General features: G+C 51.0%; 7 protein-coding genes across 7 annotated transcripts; 6 read left to right on the top strand and 1 right to left on the bottom strand.

Moving 5' to 3' along the window:
• Positions 1-13: 13 nt before the first annotated feature.
• Positions 14-784, top strand: COCVIDRAFT_109511 (hypothetical protein; the record flags this gene model as incomplete). The annotated part of the gene is made up of 1 exon (XM_014697259.1): positions 14-784. The coding sequence occupies one exon, from the start codon at positions 14-16 to the stop codon at positions 782-784; it is 771 nt and encodes a 256-aa protein (XP_014552745.1).
• Positions 785-1,095: 311 nt separating this feature from the next.
• COCVIDRAFT_41125 (hypothetical protein) lies at positions 1,096-1,474 on the bottom strand (the record flags this gene model as incomplete). The annotated part of the gene is made up of 2 exons (XM_014697258.1): positions 1,096-1,317; positions 1,379-1,474. The coding sequence occupies 2 exons, from the start codon at positions 1,472-1,474 to the stop codon at positions 1,096-1,098; spliced, it is 318 nt and encodes a 105-aa protein (XP_014552744.1).
• A 1,622-nt stretch (positions 1,475-3,096) lies between these two features.
• Positions 3,097-5,130, top strand: COCVIDRAFT_41124 (hypothetical protein; the record flags this gene model as incomplete). The annotated part of the gene is made up of 1 exon (XM_014697257.1): positions 3,097-5,130. One exon carries the CDS (start codon positions 3,097-3,099, stop codon positions 5,128-5,130), a length of 2,034 nt encoding a protein of 677 aa, XP_014552743.1.
• A 452-nt stretch (positions 5,131-5,582) lies between these two features.
• COCVIDRAFT_41123 (hypothetical protein) lies at positions 5,583-7,842 on the top strand (the record flags this gene model as incomplete). The annotated part of the gene is made up of 3 exons (XM_014697256.1): positions 5,583-5,602; positions 6,301-7,667; positions 7,721-7,842. 3 exons carry the CDS (start codon positions 5,583-5,585, stop codon positions 7,840-7,842), a joined length of 1,509 nt encoding a protein of 502 aa, XP_014552742.1.
• Positions 7,843-8,244: 402 nt separating this feature from the next.
• Positions 8,245-9,401, top strand: COCVIDRAFT_109473 (hypothetical protein; the record flags this gene model as incomplete). Its single annotated transcript, XM_014697255.1, has 3 exons — positions 8,245-8,401; positions 8,455-9,094; positions 9,206-9,401. The coding sequence occupies 3 exons, from the start codon at positions 8,245-8,247 to the stop codon at positions 9,399-9,401; spliced, it is 993 nt and encodes a 330-aa protein (XP_014552741.1).
• A 498-nt stretch (positions 9,402-9,899) lies between these two features.
• COCVIDRAFT_41121 (hypothetical protein) lies at positions 9,900-11,102 on the top strand (the record flags this gene model as incomplete). The annotated part of the gene is made up of 2 exons (XM_014697254.1): positions 9,900-9,924; positions 10,054-11,102. The coding sequence occupies 2 exons, from the start codon at positions 9,900-9,902 to the stop codon at positions 11,100-11,102; spliced, it is 1,074 nt and encodes a 357-aa protein (XP_014552740.1).
• Positions 11,103-11,939: 837 nt separating this feature from the next.
• Positions 11,940-12,417, top strand: COCVIDRAFT_29915 (hypothetical protein; the record flags this gene model as incomplete). The annotated part of the gene is made up of 2 exons (XM_014697253.1): positions 11,940-12,140; positions 12,220-12,417. The coding sequence occupies 2 exons, from the start codon at positions 11,940-11,942 to the stop codon at positions 12,415-12,417; spliced, it is 399 nt and encodes a 132-aa protein (XP_014552739.1).
• Between the last annotated feature and the right edge of the window lie 204 nt (positions 12,418-12,621).

Raw genomic sequence — 12,621 nt, 5'->3', positions numbered from 1 at the left:
AGTACCGGTCCGCATGTCTAGTCACACTTACAACTCGGGACTGATTGACTCACTCCTCGAACAGGTTTCGAATCTGGGCTCTTCTACGACCCTTGATCAAGACGTACAACTCCGATATGCCACAAACTCATCTCCCAGAGACTCTGGATTTGGTAGTAACTCTGGACATGCCGAAGAGACTTCTCAGACCTGGAGATCCGTTTCCCAATCCAATCTCACGTTGGCGGAGCGCATCAAGCAGGATCTGAGGGCCATCTTTGGTACGCAACGCACGCCATTGAAAGATGTGATTATGATAGAGTTCCCCCACCGTAGTGATGCGTTCAAGTGCTCGTCGGAAGAAGAGTTGGCGGTTACGCAGCTTGCTCTGATTAAAGATCACGTCGGGATCAATGCAGAGGAGGTGTTCAGTCGCTGGAACGCCGATGACGCTGCGCCCAACTGGAATGCAGACGTGGTCCAGCCCGCTGTAAAGATATTTATGGGATGGAATCGATCTTTTCGCACGCTCTTCTCCATGTCGCAAGAATCGTTTCTTCGAGTCGTTGCGTGGGGAGAGCTGGTGCGCTTGATGAACAAGTCTTGGACGATGATGCAGTCTCAACCGGGCGAGAAGGTAATGTTCGCCCAGCTCGGACATGTCCATCGTCGGTTCTTCAAGGCCAAGGCTACTTATGATAAGGAAAAGAAGGATTGGAAGGTTAGTCGCTTCGAGGCGCTGGGTTGTGATATGATTGCAGCGTATCTTGTTACGATGACGATAGAAATCGGTAGGAGTACATAGAAGGCGGGTAGGAGTATGAAATTGACTGAGGGGTGGATGGTTCTCATCCTTGCGGTCAGGAAGCAGTGTAATATACAATGATATGTTAGGACACATCAAAAGTTACCAAAAGTTATACTTTCACGATAGCAAAAACCGGCAGTTTGTTGCTTAGGTTACATACGTAAAAAGTACAGTGTTGCCCTATCACCAGACTCTGTGCAAGTGCTCAAGTAATCAATGCTCAGATATTTGCTGAAACACATCGAGATATACATGCAGTAACACAAAAACTTGCTGCTCGTTGTTGCCACACCCTCCTTGATCTCAAGTCATATGTTATGGCGATTCTCTAGCCATTTGATCAACTTACCCATCTTACCCTCATGCAGATCCTGGCGACATGTATTATTGTACACGTGCTGAAAAAGGCCGGATAGATTTGTGAAGCTCGACTTGCAGCTTGGGCACCGAAATGGGTACATGCATCCATACATTGCTTGTAGATCAACACGCTCGAGTAATTCCTGGCGGTACTCCTGATCAAGGTACGCCTTCGATTGGAAAACACATGGCAGCTGACTGATTTCAATCGCGTATGTCGATTCCAGAAACGCAGGTAGCGGCCTCAAGGTGGATGATCATAGCGGGATATGTGGGAAATTTCTTATAGCAGCCATAACATTCAATTGTCCGCTCTAGATGTGTCATTTCATGCTGCGCACCCCGTCAATGTTCATTCAACCAAGGTTCAGTTCAGCTCACACGTTCAAGGTTGCTCGGAGTTTCAAAATGCGTCTCACAAAGCCCACAAACATTCTCGTCCTCGAGGTGATCGAGACACTCCTGCGATTCCAAGCCCCAGATGCGTCCCCTCCCATCGTTGCAGCCGCAGCAAACTACTGCGTGTCTTGTCTGGTCGAGACGTGTGAACGACTTTGCGCGAGTTGCTCCAAAAAAGTCGCATAAATCACATGGATGATGGTTGGAGGCGTCACGGCGGTGTTGTCGCAGCGGGTACACCGGAAGTTGGAGCTGGTATTGTCAGCTTAACCAGACGACAGCAAAACCCAAGATGCACGTAAAACGGACTAGTCGCTATAACTATCCGACCAGAACATAGCGCGCTCACAGAGGGTCCAAGCACGATGTGCTGTTACTATTGGGAATAGCTGAAGGTAACAGTGGAGTTGTCCTAGAATCATGCGCCCACTTAACCCTTTATTATCAGCGCTAGGTTATTTTAAGGCTGGGGTACTATGCAAAGGTGCGAGGGCCCTCCACAACACGGACGGGAACCGATCTTGTGGTCACGGACTGGCCTGAATGGATGTATCTCGACACATGGCAAGTGTTTTCTAGAACGTCACTTGGTGTTGTTCTTACAGGAGAAGGCCTTTTACCAACTAACCATCTTCACTACTGACAGCTTAATGCTTGTCACGTGACACGTTCAATCTAGATGCGCACAAAGGCACGACAGGTACAGTTGTTCACACACTGCACTGCTATTGTTCATTCACAAGAGCAGTCATGTTCATTCTGGTAGTCGGGATAAATGTAAAATTTAACAAGACGCTTCAGACTGAGGCAGCAAGACTGCCAGTTCCGAGGCACAAGGCGGCAAGATAGAAGAGTTTGGAAGCGCAGATGAGGATTCATGAGCAAAATATTGTATGAAAGAGATACATGATTGCAATGAAAACGCATCGAACATGTTTCGTCAATCTTTTTGTAATGTGAGCGATGACGCAGTGTTTCCGCTTAAGCAGAATTCGCACACGCTACCCACGTTTCCGCGATCACAGTTCCACAAAATTATACTCATGACAGCAACATGGCTCCGAAGCGACAGGATGAAAATAGTCGCTCGTGTGGATTTTCAGTCTCAACCGTAGTTCGCGTGCGCAATAACACTTATTCTGAGCCAGTGACGATAGAGGCATTTGCAAATCCGATTACTCTCGCGTCTATCGCCATGAACACTTTTCATAACCTGTCCAGTGAACGCTTGAAATATTATAGGCAGTGAAAGAGCGTGACACAATCTCCACGGCAGTGAAAGTGATTATAAAATGAGAAACCCGCTGCTCACTCCTCAACACCAGGCCAAAACGACTCCATCACAACCACAACTTTTGTCCATCAACACCCAGAGCGAATACCATCATCACTAGAACCTCAGAAGAGATACCCTCATTCGATTCAATACGGCCATATTTCCACTCAAGCTACAACCGTCGCTTCGCTTCAAGCGCGCTCAAGACAAAATCACGACTTCAACACAACTAACTACACTCGACTCGCTTCCCTTCACTCAAGACCTGTGCAGGATGTCCTTCTTTATTCAACAGCAAACACAATACACGGCTCACTCGGGAAGGGCGATACAACCCACGCCACACCAGCGTTACCATCCACCAGCCTCATGCACCACACAAGCTTCGTGCAGTGATCCTCAAGGATGGCTGGCAGAATCCGCAAAAGACTTGGTCAATGTGAATCCTTCATCCATCGTGCCTGGGATCAGTCCCAAGCAGGTTTGTTCGCCGTCACAAAGATTGCATGGCTTGTATACACCCGGGGATTTTTGGAATGCGAGATGCTTGTCGCCTGCAGAGAGACACGAGCTGTATGTATCTTTCGGTGTGTTTGGTCGCATCATGCAAAGCCATGACCCTAGCTCTTCAGAATATACTACTGCTTTTGATGTGATCAAGGAAAAGAGCAAGGAAATTGCCCAAAAGGAGGCACAATGGTACAGTCAATTTGGCGCTAGAGGGAAGGGGACTTTGAAGGAGCGGACCGAGCGATTCAAAGAGATTCTGATCGAACAGATGCACGAAGTAGACCTTAGGGCTATTTCTCAAGAAAGCAGCGCCGCTTCTTCAACGCAGATTGCTTCGCTAGGACAACAGCCTGGTGCAGGTAACAACACTGCAATCGTCATTGACGATGAGCGAGGCGCCTCTTCAAGCCAGAAGCGCGGCCAGAAGCGCCGTGCGTCAGAGCCAGAAGCTGGGAAAGACTGCCGACCCGCCAAACGACTCGCACCAGAATTGGACAAGTCAGTGCGACTGGAAAGGCAGGCAAAAGCTGAGGCGGAACACCAGCGATATCTCGCCCAGAAGGAGATGGTTGACCGTATCTACCTCGATGGCGATCGGTCGCGGAAACCAACAGATCCCGTGTGGCAAAAGCTGGCCGCCTTCGATGCCTTCGAGGCCGCGAAGCAAAATCTGCAGCCAAAGAAGAAACGCCGACAGCCATCGCCCGAAGAAGATGAACAAGCATTTTCGGATGTCGACGAGCGCTTCAAGCTTCCATCCCGCGACTTGGCATCATACCCACTGAAGACACCAGACAAGTACATGTGTCTTCACGTCGACTCGGGATGCGGAGGCAGCAAGGACTGCACTTGCCACAACCACAACTGTTGCCGCAACGGCTTTACCCTCCGCCAGCTCGAGGGCGCCGTCAAGCGCAAGTACGAAAGGATTTGTTCCAAAATTGAAGAACAAGCCTTCATCCATGGCAAGATTCCGCGGAAACTCAAGACGTGGGAGAATTGGTACAGCAAGGAGATGCGGGACCGAGACTCGACTCGCATCAAGGCTTGCATGCCGCCACTGGAGTGGAAGCCTGACCCGCGCATGGCAGGCGTGAATTCGGCTGCACAGTCCTTGAGAGCTCCAAAACAAGCTGCTGCCAAGAAACCTCGTGTGAACCCTCGATCTGCGCTTGGGCAACTGCAAAAGAGGCAAAGGGAAGAGGAAGAGAGGCGGGTGGAGGAAGCGATTTCCCGGGCGACACAGGCGGTTGTTGGGGGCGTGGAAGGGAGTGGGAGTCAGGGAGCTGAACAAGCTCCCCCTGTTATGCTTACAGAGGTGTGTAAGGGGCGTGAGCAGCCAGAACAGACTCCCCTTCAGGTCGAGCATCAGGAGGCCGAGGAGCCAATCTCGACGCCAGAAGAGAATTCCCCCAAGGATAATGGGGATGAAGATCTCGACGTTGCCTTCTTTGGCGAGCCAATATCGATGGCTGAGGGGAATGCCCCCGAGGATGATGAAGATGGAGACTTGGACGTGGAGTTGTTTGGCGAGCCATTAAACGAAGATGGCGACAACGGTCTCGGTTTGGAGCAACCGAGTGGAGGCTTCCAAGCCGGACTACTCGACGCTTCCGAGCTGGCAGATATCTCCAATTCTGGCGTACCGGTTTCGTGGGAGGGGCTCGATTTGGCGACGTTGAGCGGAGACACCCAAATCGGATTGTTCAACGTTTCTGAGCTGGCGGATATACTCGATCCCGCCATGCCAGTTTCGGGAGATGGCTTCGATGGCAACTTTTTTGAGCACTTTTTCTAAGAGAGGAAGACAAAAGGTGTACGGGATGATTCTTGTACTCAAAGTTTGTCTTTGTCACTGGGATGGTGGAAATGTAGTCAAATCCTTGAAATTGGCGTCTCACGTATTGCTACGAAGAATTAGTGATCTCTCGATATTATTCATGGTGCTTGTCGTCTTTTGCTTGTTATCACGATCCATCAGTATGGTTTGTGATGTCTAAGAGGGGAATTGCTCGCGTGACCACCTTTACCATGCTTATTCTTGCAACCAGCAGAAGCAGCAGGAACGGCTAACGCGGAATGACATATGACTGAGATGATTGATCTGAAATTCAAGGACGAGATGTTATACATGTATATATATATATATACATACGTAGCAGCTATATGGTGTCGTACGTACAAGCGAAGTCGGGTTTGCCGCACCCCACAAAAAGCCACATGGGCGGTGGCGACGCTAGCCGGCGGGCCATGGGAGTCTGTGCGTCAACGCGTCATGCTGTCGTGATTGTACACTATGTCTGCCCATTACTACTCCACACCCTAGTCTACACCTCTTTATTCGCCCTGCTCTCTCCTGGTGCGTACACAGTACACTGAATTCCGGCCATTCCTGATTTTGACCGTTACCTGCAATCGTCTTACTCCAACTGCACGCAATCTGATCCCAAGTCACATCCCCAACCTTGTCCCACACGACCCGATATCCGATATCGCACGCTCGTCATCAGCTCCGCACAGGGTAAGCAGCCCAAAAGAGCAGGTAACTGTTATTTTTACAGATTGGCGAGACCGTCTTCATCTTGCATAGCAATCGCATTCGTCGACTGGGAGCGCCAATCTTGTTTGGCACTGGTGCAGCTAGGCGAAGGTGGGAAGGTGATACCCGGGCGTTGCCAAGCGGGAGTGTACCAAGCTCCGTCCCGTACCAGGTGTACCGTTGCATTTACCACCAATTGGAGATACCTGCTCGCATCTTACCTCAAACGGAACAAATCCAATATCTGGAAGCCCTGCCATCTGTGTCGTGGTACGTGGCGTTGGAGTAGCCTATGCATAGTTAACCACCAACCCTCGGACTGAGTTGCAATCCATCAATCGTTGCTACGTATCTCACATTCTGCCACCATCGAGGTATCATATCCCGGTACCCACCGCTTTCTGGACCAATGTATTCATACATACCCAGGGACGAGAGTTCAGCCCCACACACAATGACTCCCCCGTTGCTGAGACTCCCCGCGGAGCTCTTACAACAAATCCTGGGTCACCTATGTCTTTCAGACCTCCTCTCCATAGGTTTGGTAAGCCGGGTGCTGCAAGATCACACAAACCAAGACATTCTTTGGCAACGACTAGTCCAGGCGGAGATTTCAGGGCCTGCTGTGTCCAAGCCCGCGCATCGGACCTGGCGGGAATTGTTCAAGGAGCACCATCCCTACTGGTTTATTGCCGGGAAGAAGTTATGGTTTGCGGACAACGTGCACACTGGAAAGCTCATTGTAGCGCGCTATGATCATCGACTCAACGCAATCGAAGCATATGAACTTGTTGCCGAGCGCCGGGTACCCGAGTCTCTGTCGTGGGACCAGCATCCCGATGCCATTATTCATACCTTCAGTCCTCGCGTGAAGTTGGATCTGAACGTGCCCGTAGTCCGACTGAACAGCAGCGCCTATGAAGAAGGGATCGGACGCGTAGGTCATCGATTGCAGAAGGAAATACCAATGAACCTGTCTCGACACACAGTACTGCGTTCACATCTGCTGCTAACCAGACCTTGGCCTGAGAATATCACTACGGAAGCGACACCTGTATGGCCTCCACTTACAGTGCCCAGTGTTCATCGCACTCGCAACGACCAGTCGCCTTCTGGGTTCACGCAATCTGGACACAAGCCTGGCTTACTCAACCAGCTGTCTACTTCGACATTTAGGTTGCGCAAGTGGATGCAATTTGCGACTCAGTCAATAAGATTTAACATGCGAATTGGCGAGAACATTTCGACGTGGGCGACGCTACCCGAGGAGTGCTACACTCCGACTCGACAAAAGCCATGGCAGGGCATCTGGTGCGGCGATTATGCTGGGCATGGTTGTGAGTTCCTAGTTGTCATGCAGCCTGATAATCCAAGACCTCTTCCAGAACGAGCCGAGTGGGCTCTGCGAGCAGCGGAGCGCGAGGAAAGTGTGAGCAGTGAGGGGTCATGGACTACTGCACCCACCGACGCAGCGCATTCCGATGACGAAGATGGTCAGATGGAAAATGCCGATGATCTGGAAGATAGTGTCGCAACTCTCCAACAGTCATACCACGAACGGGCATCGGAAAGTCGCGGTCAAGGTGACGCACAACAGGACGGCGATGCGGTCTACCGTGGCCGCATCGAAGCCGTCAAGTTGACCGGTGACCCAAACATACCGAGAGGGGAGTATACATTTATTGCACCTGACATTGGCCCGAACGGGTTGCTGAGGGTGGCAAGTGAGGAAATCTTTCAAGGCGCGCGAATTGTGCGCAGTGTAGGGCACATTGCAGCGACAGGATTTCGAGACGGTATGCTTTTGTAAATGCGACATGATGGTGGCGATTACTAACCTAAGGGTCAGATAACTACATGGCATCGCAGCTCATTTTAATATCTCATGACCGGATCGCGCAATACTGGGAGACGTTTGGTCACGTGTCGTTCTACGAGCGAGTAGACATTGATTCATTCACGAGGGTTTAGTGGCTGGGATACGGATGGCTATGGAGTGTAGGTTTGGACGAGTCTCTATATTAGGGTTTCTTTGGTTTTCTTATGGGTTGAATAGATACAATGTCCCTGGTGTTAATGGGTTCTGGGCGCAGTGGAGAGCGGAGGCTGTGATGATCTGCGAGGCAGACGACCCCATTCCATATCGGGACTAGCATGTCGATCCCTGGCCATGCACCCTGGGAACGTCATCAGCAATCACCAAAATTTGGGCGGCGGCGAAAGCGCGGGCGGCGTTTCATCCTCGCAGGTCTCCTTCTCAGCCATACCCGCCTTTTTTGTAGTTATTGATCAGTCACCAGGTTCTCCATCTCTGGCACCCAGATCAGAAAATCCAAAAAAAGTATTCGCACATCCACAAATATATCGGAAGGCATGACGAGCCACGAGCAGTATATGCTGCGCGTAACGGCAGGGCCGACATACGATGTGTCTAAGCATGAGCCTGTGCCTGTGAATCGCGAGAAGCCAGTGAGCATATCGTCGGACCTTATTGACGCGAAGGTGCATATGCGCATCAAGGACTATCGCGGTACATTTGCCCCTCATGCCCCGCCCATCAGTGACTAACCTCACTCTCCAAAGGACTACCAGAAGGCTCGCCATCGACGTCACCATACTTCTCCACGCCCCAACACCCATACGACCGCTACTCGATATCATTTTCCTTTACCCCGAAGCAGGACATTGCGGGCGACAAGCTTGTGTTTGGAAACGACTTTGACCACCCGATTCGCGACCGGTTGCCGCCACTGTTTGACAAGGCGTTTGGTATCGTCAAGTGGTGGATTGATCCTGGGCTGGATGGCGATGTGTACGCGGACGAGCCGTATCTGTACGGGGCGCTGCTTTCGTCCATCAACGTCTTTCGCATCGGCAGTAAGAAGGACGAACAACCTGGAGACAAGAATTCGGAGGGAGAGGCGCAGACCGAGGGGGATGTAGAAAAGAGCGGCTCAGAAGACGAGGTCGTTGTATACGAAGAGGGCGCAGATGGCGAGGGCGCTGCGGTCAGGAAGGAAAAGGGTATACCTGATAAGGCGGGCGCCCGGCAAAAGTTTTTCCTCACTGAACAGAATCGCAAGGACTTCACCTTTGAGGCAGGCAGGGAGTACCAGTGCGACTTTTTCAACCCTTATCTGGACTTTAACGAGTTTGCGCTAAAGATTGGTTACGGACTGCCGAACATTTCCATGATTAGACATTGGGACGGACAACCGTTGCGGTAAGTGGCTCCTTTCCTAGCAGTGTTTGGATTTATTTCTTGGGACGTAATCACACGTTAATTTTTTGCTTGGATCGGGATGAGGAGCTGACGCGATCATTCACTAATCAGCTCGCACACACTTAGGTACGTGCTCAAGAATCGCGAGACCAACCAGGAGCTCTTTGTCGTGGTTATTGAGCTGCTGCCCACGGACCAGGCCAAGAAGGAGGGTGTCGAGGACGCAGAAGAAAAGTTTGCAGAGGTCCATGGTAAAGAGGGAGAGAAGGAGGCAGGGAAAGATAGCAAAGACGATGAGCTGGACTAGGACATGACGTAGTCATGCATGATGCGCAGGGTGTCTTGGAGGGTATGCATCAGCGCGGCGTTATGGTATTGGAATGCACGATAGATGTACAGGGCTATAGCTGGTTTGGTTGGTTAGCATGGCTAAGGGTGGTGTTTTGTTTGTGGTATTGCTGGTGTTACTACCACATGTAATAAGACTGGCCCTCCCCACGGGGTACGGGCGGGCGTCGCTAGTTGTACCCGCTGTCCAATCAACACCATCGTCGGGTCAAGGACACACGCTTGTCAAATCTAAATAGTGTCGAGGGATGAAATCGGGTATTTTTTTGATATATCGTCACTGTAGGCCATCTTCTCTAATCAAGGCCAATTTTCTTACTTCCTCGACTACGTACTTGTTAGCAGTGCGCACGCCGCGGAGAGGACGGATAAACCCGGGGCTCCGAAGTTCGGCGAGCTGCAACCCCAAAAATTCCCAGGCACATAACATTGACTTCTCTTGTGTCACAGCTTCACAATGGCCGCACGCACGCTGAGGATTGGTAAGAAATCCCCATGCAACACTCCAAACCCCCCACAGCCTGTCTGGCAAAGGCCAATTGGTGTATCTACTCCGCCACAACATTAACTGCCACAACACCAATCCCTCCCTCCCTCACTAACCTCAACAGGCCTCATTCCCGGTGACGGCATTGGCCGCGAAGTCATCCCCGCCGGTCGTCGCATTCTCGAGGCTCTGCCCTCATCTTTGGGCCTCAAGTTTTCCTTCTCGCACCACGAGGCCGGCTGGGAGACATTTCAGAAGACGGGCGCTGCTCTGCCCGACAAGACGGTCGAGGCGCTCAAGTCCGACTGCGATGGCGCCCTCTTTGGCGCCGTCAGCTCGCCCACGGTTCAGACCAAGGGCTACTCAAGCCCCATTGTGGCGCTGAGGAAGAAGATGAAGCTATACGCAAACGTGCGCCCTGTCAAGAGCGTCCGGGGAGGTCTGCGTGACGTGGACCTGGTCATTGTGCGTGAGAACACCGAGGACCTTTACGTCAAGGAGGAGAAGACGTACACTGCCCCCGACGGCTCCAAGATTGCCGAGGCTATCAAACGCATCTCCGAGACGGCCTCGTTCAACATTGCAGCCATGGCCGGGGACATTGCCCTGCGAAGGCAGCGTGTCCGCGATGCTGGTGGCAACTCCATCCACTCCCGCCCCCTCGTCACAATCACCCACAAGTCCAACGTCCTGTCTCAGACCGACGGCCTTTTCCGCGAGACCTCGCGCCGTGCTCTGCAAGACGCAAAGTACCAAATGGTTGGCGTTGAGGAGCAGATTGTCGACTCCATGGTCTACAAGCTATTCCGCCAACCTCAGGACTACGACGTCATTGTCGCCCCCAACCTCTACGGTGACATTCTGTCCGATGGTGCTGCCGCCCTGGTCGGCTCTCTCGGTCTCGTTCCCTCCGCCAACGTTGGTAAGGACTTTGTCATTGGTGAGCCCTGCCATGGCTCTGCCCCCGACATTGAGGGCCAGGGCATTGCCAACCCAATTGCTACCATCCGATCTACTGCCTTGATGCTCGAGTTCATCGGTGAAGAAGAGGCTGCCGCCAGGATTTACACTGCTGTCGATGCAAACCTCGAGGAGGGTAAGCTTTTGAGCCCAGACATGGGTGGCAAGGCCAAGACGGATGAGATTATCGAGGATATATGCAAGAGGCTGTAAACCTATACTTTTTTCTTGTTTGGCTAAAAGCTTAGTGCATCATGTTCTGGTTTAGTGCAACCCCTTATCGGTTAAGTGGATGCTTGGTCGTGCCGATTAGCTTACGAATTCGGATAATTATAGTTTAGAAATCAATTAGTCCGGAAGCTTCGGGCACAGGGGACACAGCAGTAACGGGCGGTGGGACCCTTCTGGTGATTTTCTTACACTTCCCCGCAGAGTTATCCTTGGGGTTAACCACTCTTGCTACCAATAGTTAAGCTGTATCCCTGTTTTACCTCGTTTGTTTCTGCAATGCTTCTAGCTTGTTTCCGACCGCATGTCCGTCGCTAACAACTCCATCAATCCTGCAAGCTAAGCCATTACGATTACGACCACAGATACACTGACCAGAGAGCAAGATCAATACAAAGAAGTTCCTACATATAGGAGAATAATCATCCTATGTTCCTTGAGAATGCCAGTACAATCAACTCTATAGATTGGTCCACGTGTATTTGCTTTGATACCCCGCAAGGACATCCCTGTAAGCTGACTTATCATTGCCTATAAGTAAGTGCGCGGTGCTTTAACGGAGATTGAATTTCAATTTCAAAAATTAGTTTTCCAAAACCATAGGAAACTAATCACAACGTCCTTCCCGTTTTGGAAGCGCTGTTAATGCTCGCTTAAGCATGTTGTAGGTTATACGCTTCAAGAAACGCAACCTTATAAGGACTTGTCTTTTCCAGCATTCATCCTACTCACGCCTCACAGCATCTTCTCACTCCACAGTCCATTCGCTTAAACTACAATCTCTAATCCCTCATTCAATCACAAACTTCTCAAACGTTCAACATGTACGCCTCTGCTGTCTTTCTTGCCCTTGCCGGCGCCGCTAGCATTCTTGCTGCCCCTGTATCCGACAGTCCTGCCGTTCAAGCAGCAGCAGCAGCTGCAGCCGCAGCTCCAGCCGTTCCTCTCGGCAGCTGCCCAACTTGGGGTGGCATTTATGGTGCCGCTGGCGTTAATTCCTGCTGCGTATACAGCGGTGGTCCCGTAAGTCTCCATCCCCTCCGAAAAAGAAAGTCAACCACAAAAAGTAACAAGCTAACACATTCATTTCGCTTAATCACAGACAACGTGCTGCTTCAATGACAGGCCAAATAGCGTATACCTCCCCGAGGTGAATTACACGTACCAATCTTGCCAGTCCATCTGGTTCGCCACCCCGGACAATTTTCTCACATTCAACAAGTGCAATTGGCCCGGCAGTAAAGGCGACGGTCCTTGCGCTGGTGTCCCTCAGGTCACGGGAGACCACACATCGTCCTAGAATATTTTTCTATCTTGTATACATCTGAGATGGGAATAGGTCGCATACATAACAGCTAAATCTAATCATTTAATATGCAAGTCTTATTTCCCCTAATCTGGTATTGATTCTATGGCCAAGCTATCAGATGTTATCCTATGATGAGTTTACCATGTGGCGAAGCAACAATCGATGCAAGAAGTGGATGTCGTTGATTGCAAAACA

The sequence above is a fragment of the Bipolaris victoriae genome (assembly GCF_000527765.1).
Source record: "Bipolaris victoriae FI3 unplaced genomic scaffold scaffold_102, whole genome shotgun sequence".
NCBI classification, from domain to species: domain Eukaryota; kingdom Fungi; phylum Ascomycota; class Dothideomycetes; order Pleosporales; family Pleosporaceae; genus Bipolaris; species Bipolaris victoriae.
This window is presented reverse-complemented; position numbering and strand designations above follow the sequence as displayed.